This window comes from Thalassophryne amazonica, chromosome 12, assembly GCF_902500255.1.
Source record: "Thalassophryne amazonica chromosome 12, fThaAma1.1, whole genome shotgun sequence".
Lineage (NCBI taxonomy): Eukaryota > Metazoa > Chordata > Actinopteri > Batrachoidiformes > Batrachoididae > Thalassophryne > Thalassophryne amazonica.
This window is the reverse complement of record NC_047114.1, coordinates 101,258,354-101,265,935: the sequence shown is the minus strand read 5'-3', so window position 1 is coordinate 101,265,935 and position 7,582 is coordinate 101,258,354. Positions and strand designations below refer to the sequence as shown.

General features: G+C 48.0%; 1 protein-coding gene across 1 annotated transcript in view; it reads right to left on the bottom strand.

The window, feature by feature from the left end:
- Positions 1–2,748: 2,748 nt before the first annotated feature.
- LOC117521666 (cytochrome P450 7B1) overlaps positions 2,749–7,582 on the bottom strand; it is a 36,690-nt gene continuing 31,856 nt past the window's right edge. The window contains exons 6-8 of the mRNA XM_034182994.1: positions 7,203–7,409; positions 4,113–4,291; positions 2,749–3,516 (exon numbers count right to left, since the gene is read on the bottom strand). Of these exons, the coding sequence (XP_034038885.1) occupies positions 3,208–3,516; positions 4,113–4,291; positions 7,203–7,409 (695 nt within the window). The 3' untranslated portion in view covers positions 2,749–3,207. The remainder of the gene's footprint in view (positions 3,517–4,112; positions 4,292–7,202; positions 7,410–7,582) is intronic.

The following is a 7,582-nucleotide window of genomic DNA, read 5'->3' as shown; positions in this document are numbered from 1 at the left end:
GACTTGAGTGTTAACTTGGTGTTAAAGTCAGAACAAGAAGCTGCACTGAAAGAGATCAATCTGGGACAAAGAGACACTTTGTGTGTTGTTGCTCCAACGAGAGCAGCACGTGGAGCAGGGTGTGTTTGGAGGTCACGCTGAGGTCGGCGTGTTACCGTGTCCGATGCTGACAGCTTCATGAAACAATAAATCCCTGGAAAAATAAACAAAACATCCTCTGTAAAAACACAAAGCAGCTCGGTGGCGCCACTCAGGGACAAATGAGGAATTTTACTCTGAAACAAAACAGTAAAAACAAAAAACAAAATATCAGCATCAAAAATTAATTATTATTTTTCACTTTATTTTTAAACTCAGCTTAAATTCTTCACTCGTTATTTTGCTTTTTCCATCATCATTTTAATGGAGACGTCGGCTTTGACCAAGATTCAGTTTTTACATCAACAGAAATGATGTTTCTGTGTTTTCAGAGTTTTGAGCTTCAGTCGATATCAAAGCAGAGAAAAGAAGTTTGTTTTTGTGACATCACTTCCTGTTGATCATGATGATCATGTCATGTGATCAATAACTGGGACATTTCAAGATGACCTGCAGCTGGCGATATTTCACCAGAAATGCAAGTTTCAAAGACAAAACTGTTAATTATAATCATCTGTCAATCATTAATTTCAGCAGTAGGAACATCCATCCATCCATTTTCTTCCACTTTATTCGGAGTCGGGTCGCGGGGGCAGCAGCTCAAGCAAAGCTGCCCAGACCTCCTGATCCACACACACCTCCCCCAGCTCCTCCAGGGGAACCCCGAAGCATTCCCAAGCCAGCCGAGAGACCTAGTCCCTCCAGCATGTCCTGGCTCTTCCCCGGGGCCTCCTCCCGATGGGACGTGCCTGGAACACCTCTCCAGTGAGGCGTCCAGGGGTCATCCGGAAAAGATGCCCGAGCCACCTCAGCTGGCTCCTTTCGACGTGGAGGAGCAGCGGCTCGACTCAGAGCTCCTCCCGAGTGACCGAGCTCCTCACCCTATCTCTGCGGAGGAAACTCATCTCGGCCTCTTGTACTCGCGACCTCGTTCTTTCGGTCATGAGCCAAATCTCATGACCATAAGGTGAGGGTCGGAAAGTAGATCGATCGGTAAATCGAGAGCTTTGCCCCCCTACTCAGCTCTCTCTTCACCACGACGGTCACTATGGCACTGCACCAATCCGTCTATCAATCTCACACTCCATCTGTCCCTCACTCGTGAACAAGACCCCGAGATACTTAAACTCCTCCACTTGAGGCAAGGACACTCCACCGACCTGAAGAGGGCAAAGCACCTTTTTCCGCTCAAGAACCATGGCCTCAGATTTGGAGGTGCTGATTTTCATCCCGGACGCTTCACACTCGGCTGCAAACCGCCACAGTGCACGCTGAAGGGCCTGATTTGATGAAGCCAACAGAACCACATCGTCCGCAAACAGCAGAGATGAGATTCTGTGGTTCCCAAACCAGACCCCCTCTACACCCTGGCTGCACCTAGAAATTCTGTCCATAAAGATAATGAACAGAACCAATGACAAAGGGCAGCCTTGGTGCAGAGAGGATTGGGTGGCAGTTGAGGGTGGGTGGCCAGGCGGCCCGGTCCGCGCTCACAGCCCCTGGCTGTTGGGACATGGAATGTCACCTCGCTAGGGGGAAGGAGCCTGAGCTTGTGCGGGAGGTTGAGACATACCGACTAGAGATAGTCGGGCTGACCTCCACGTACAGTTTGGGCTCTGGTACCCAACTCCTGGAGAGGGGCTGGATGCTCCAGTTTTCTGGCGTTGCCCACAGGGAGAGGCGGAGAGCTAGGGTATTATTGCTTATTGCTCCCCAGCTCAGTCACCATGTGTTGGAGTTCACTCCAGTGAATGAGAGGGTCGCATCCCTACGTCTTCGGGTTGGGGACAGGACTCTCACTGTTGTCTCGGCCTACGGGCCGAGCGGCAGTCCAGAGTACCCAACCTTCTTGGAGTCCCTGGAAGGGGTACTAGATAGTGCTTCGACTGGGGACTCCATTGTTCTCCTGGGGACTTCAACGACCACATGGGCGGCGACAGTGAGACCTGGAGGGGGGTGATTGGGAAGCACGACCTCCCCGATCTGAACCCGAGCAGTGTTCAGTTGTTGGACTTCTGTGCTAGTCACAGTTTGTACATCACGAACACCATGTTCGAGCACAAGGGTGTCCATAAGTGCAGGTGGCACCAGGACACCCTGAGCCGGAGGTCGATGATCAACTTTGTAGTCATATCATCTGACCTTCGGCCACGTGTCTCAGGCACTTGGGTGAAGAGAGGGGTTGAGCTGTCGACCAATCACCACCTGGTGGTGAGTTGGATCTGCTGGGAGGGGAGGAAGCCGGTCAGACCTGGCAGGCCCAAATGTATTGTGAGGGTCTGCTGGGAACGACTGGCAGAACCCTGTGTCAGCGAGGTCTTCAACTCCCACATCTGGGAGAGCTTCTCCCATATCCTGGGAAAGGTTGGAGACATGGAGTCCAAGTGGACCATGTTCTCCACCTCCATTGTTGATGCAGCCGCTCGTAGCTGTGGTCTCAAGGTCTCTGGTGCCTGTCGCGGTGGCAATCCCAGAACCCGGTGGTGGACGCTGGAAGTAAGGGATGCTGTCAAGCTGAAGAATGAGTCCTACTTGTCTTTGTTGGTAAGTGGGACCCCGGAGACAGCTGATAGGAACCAGCAGGCCAAGCGTGCTGCAGCCCGTGTGGTCGCAGAGGCAAAAACTCGGGTCTGGGAGGAGTTCGGGGAGGCCGTGGAGGAGGACTATCGGTTGGCCTCAAAGAAATTCTGGCAAACTGTCCGACGCCTCAGGAGGCGGAAGCAGCTCTCCACTGGGACCGTCTATGGTGCGGGTACAGATATTATCTAACACTACAAATTTATGGAGAAGCCAAAATGTTACTGTCCAAATACTTCTGAGCCAGCGAGCTGCTAAGGGGTTCACTGATTTCTGAAAACGTTCTGACAGGATGTTTTATGAACTCTTTTGGTTTGGATCCAGGACGTGGAACCTTCCTTCTGGTTCAGACATCACAGAGGAACCTTCACACGTGAAACCCCTGAACCTGAATTAAAGGTTCCTGTTTGTTTGGCTGAACACGGCGTTGCCTCGCCGTCGCTTCATCACTTTCACACAACGTTCAGAACTCAGCTCGCGAGCGGGAAACAATCACTCCTGCTGCGACGTGACGTCACGCCGCCGGTACCGGAAGCGAACGTCGTGGCTGGGCAGCAGGATGCCCAACCCGGCTCGGCTGTGGTCCAGACCCGCCGGGGTCTGACCGTCCTCCAGCTGGAGCTGGAAGTAGAGCAGCAGCAGGCACAGGAACTGCTTCATCTCGTTGATGGCGAAGTGGCGGCCGGGACACATGGATGCGCCCGAGCCGAACGGCATCAGGTAGTACCTCAGCCTCTGGCCGTCCTTGTAGAAGTCCGTCTTGTCTTTGCCGTCCTGCATGAAGCGGTCGAACCGGAACATCTGTTTACACACAAACGAGTCCAGCGTCTCATTACTGACAGCAAAAAGACATAAAAACAAACATCACGAGAAATGTCTTCAAGTCAAAACCAGAAGTCAGGAAGGATGTCCTCTTAGCCCCGCCCCTTTTTTGACTTCCTGTTGTCCTCGGGTCCAGAGACTAATGGCTGACTGTCAGATGACCTGTCCATCACATTCTCACCCTCTAATGGCTCCGCCCACAACTCAAGAATCAATGTGCCAGCGTGTGATTGGCTGAACACACCTGGTGGGTTAGTGAGCGCGAACGAATCAAAACTTTAAGGAAACATCGATTTTCACAACCAATGTGAAGAAATTTATAAATAAAGAAAATTAAGAAATTCATAAACAGAAATAACAACGATGAAATGTGTCAACAAAGTAAATAAAGAGATAAACGTGGAAATCCACAAATAAATAAATAAATAAATAAATGTGACTTGTGGACGTTATTTGTGTTTGCAGTTTTCTGGTTTCTTTTAAATATTTCAATAAAAAGTTGAAAACAAAACCTTCAGAGACCTTAAAGTCAGTGAGACATCAGTGAAGACGGGATCGGCTGTTTGGGTTCTGACCTGCGGGTCCTCGTAGATTTCAGGGTCCATGTGGACGGTCTGCGGGTAGAGTGCGATGATGTCACCTTTCCTGACGTCCACCGAGCGCGAGCTGTCCAGACGCAGCCTGAAGTCCTCCTGAGCCACCCGGATGTTCATGGAGCCGGATGACAGGCGGAGACTCTCGTTGATGGCGCTCTCTGTTGATGCAAAGCAGAAAGTTTATGGACTGTGGACACACACTGGACATTATTGAGGGGAACCACCAAGACAAACTGTGGCCACACGGTGGACATTAATGAGGGGAGCCACCAAGACAAACTGGACGCACACTGGACATTATTGAGGGGAGCCACCAAGACAAACTGTGGCCACACGGTGGACATTAATGAGGGGAGCCACCAAGACAAACTGGACGCACACTGGACATTAATGAGGGGAGCCACCAAGACAAACTGTGGACGCACACTGGACATTAATGAGGGGAGACACTAATACAAATTGGCGACATGCTGGACATTAATGAGGGGAGCCACTAAGACAAACTGTGGACACGTATTGGACATTAATGAGGGGAGCCACGACGTCAAACTGTGGACATGCGCTAGACATTAATGAGGGGAGCCACCAAGAATCCACAACAACCTTCAGGATCAATCACCTGCCTTCTTTCAAACTCTCATCTACATTTCATCTTTTTTCAGTGAATTACTGCCCAGAATTCCAAATACTTGACAACAAGATCATAAATATAAACTTCTTGTTTGAAATATTCCACCTTTCTTAAATGTGTTGTTCATGTCCTTCTCTTTCGGGGTGCGTCTTACTTGGACTCACACTGTCCAGGTAATTCAATTTATACCACGCCTACTCACAACAACCCTGTCTCAAGGCGCCTCACATAAAAACAATTTAAAAACAGATTAAAAAAAGAATTAAAAAATTAAAAAGCACAATTTAAAAGACACGATTAAATAAAAGAAATAAAAGGCAAATAGCACAATAAAAAATGTAATGGCATAAAATGCAAATCATAAGCATGGGAAAAGAAATATGTTTGAGCCTAGACTTAAAAATGTCCACAGAGTCAGACTGCCTCATTGACACAGAGCAGGGCCCCGGTAACAGAAAGCTCTGCGACCCGCTGACTTTTTTTTCACCCTAGGAACACAAAGTAGTCCTGCATCCTGCGAATGCAGAGCCCGGGCCGGTACGTAGGGTTTCACTAAATCGGCCAGGTAGCAGGGCATCAGTCTGTGAACAATTTTACAGACTAGTAGCAGAACCTTAAAATCTGATCTCACTGGGACAGGAAGCCAGTGAAGAGACGCCAAAATGGGTGTAATGTGGTCGAACTTTCTGCTTTGTGTCAAAAGTCTGGCTGCAGCATTTTGAACCAACTGACATCTGGAGGGGAAAGGAACACATGCAAGACTTTTATTTGACTTTTCATCTGCTTTTAACACAATCCAGCCTCACGTGTTCGCCTTGAGGCTTTTAGAACATTTTAAAGTAAGTAACAATCTTGTGGGCTGGATTTTGAATTTTTTAACTGACAGGACACAGACAGTGAGAGTGAACAGAACTGTGAAAGATCCTCCACTGGTTCCCCACAGGGATGTGTGCTCTCTCCACTTTTATTCATCCTCTATACAAACGTGTGCCGTAGCAGCAGAGAGGATAGAACTGTTTCAAAGTATGCAGATGACACAGTTATTGTCAGTCTGCTGAAAGACAAAATGACAGGAGTCACGGCCCAGTTGGTACTGAGTTCCTTGACTGGTGCAGGAAGTCTTTTCTTGAGATGAACTTTTGTAAAACAAAAGACATGATTATTGACTTTCGTAAAAACAGTTCTCCCAGTCAAGAGGCAACAGTTTTCAAAGGTCAGACAGTGGAGTGTGTCAGCACATAGAAATATCTTGGAACTGTCATTGATGACAACCTGAACTATGAGGCAAACTGTGACGCTGTGTACAAAAAGGGACACCGGCGCCTCTATAGTCTGAGAAAACTGTTCACTTTTAACATGGACAGAACCATGCTGACCGTGTTTTATCGTGGTTTTATAGAATCAGGTTTATCCTTCTGTCTTGTTTCATGGTTTGGAAGCGTGTCCCTCAAAAACAAAAACGGTTTAAACCAAACTGTGAAATGGTTGAGGAAGCTGATTGGAGAGTCTCAGCTTCAGCCAGAACCCCCCTGTATATCAAACAGGTACAGAGGATCGCAGGTTCGATTCCCAGAGACGACTCCCACCCTCTTCATGGTGAGTTCCAGCTGCTCCCCTCAGCTCGGAGGTTCAGGGGACCAGCTTGTAAAACTAAACGCTACAAAAACAGTTTTGTACCAGCAGCCATCAGTGCTGTTAACAAGTAACAGAAACTTAAAAATAACTTATGGATTTATTTTTTGTACAGTTTCTTTTACCTTGTTTTTATGAACAGCACGTTTTTATTTATTTTGTTTGTATCCTTTTGGCTCGGTACCACGTTTTTAGACGTTTTATCTATTGATGTTTTAACTCATCTTGCTTTTATCTTGAGGCCGTCCTTGTTGTTCTTTTAGCTTTTCAGCTGTGTCGTCATCACTTTGTCAAGTTCTGTGTTTACCAAACAAGATGACTCACTCACTGGAAACCAATTTTACCCAAGGGTATAAGAATAAATTGAATCTAATGCTGGTGGATCAGGGTCTCAGCATCAGCCATAGACAGGATGGGACAAATCTTCACTATATTTCGTAGGTGGAAGAAAACAGTTCTCATAATATTTCTAATGTGGAGGCCAAAGGACAGTGTAGGATCAAAAATTACCCAAAGGTTCCTCACTTTGTCAGTGTGATGTATGACACACGAGCCGAGGCTGAGCATTAACTGGTCAAATTGATGCCGATGTCTCACTGGACCAAGAACCATCATTTCAGTTTCATCAGAGTTTAAAAGTAGGAAGTTTCTAGACATCCAACTTCTCACTGATGCAAGACAATCTTCCAAAGATAAGCTTTCAGAAGATGAGTGACTGCAGAGTGTGAAGGACTTGTCCAAATCCATTTGTTCCATGGAGACACTTGCTGTGTGTCTTTTGGACTCTAGGACTAGCGGATACGTACCCAGGTACTGGAGCTGGTCCAGCTGCTCCCTGCCCAGTCTTATGTCCCTGTCGCTGCTGAAGTCAATGCTGCTGAGCTTCAGGACGTCACGGATCTCCTGATGGACGACATCCAGAGCCTCGGGGTGGCTCACCAGGTAGTACACGACCCAGAAGGCGGCCGGGATCGTGTTCCCCACTGACGCCCACAGGATGGCGAAGTGATGAGCTGCCAGAGACAGAATAAGACACAGCTGACGCGAACCTGGATGGGACAATGTGAACCCAGGTTCCTGTTCTGACTCATCTCACTGACTTGGTTTTGGACTCGTGCCTGACTTGTAGAACCTCTGAACACTTCCTCTGTCGTGACTCAAGTTACCATGAGCTTGGGGGTGTTTC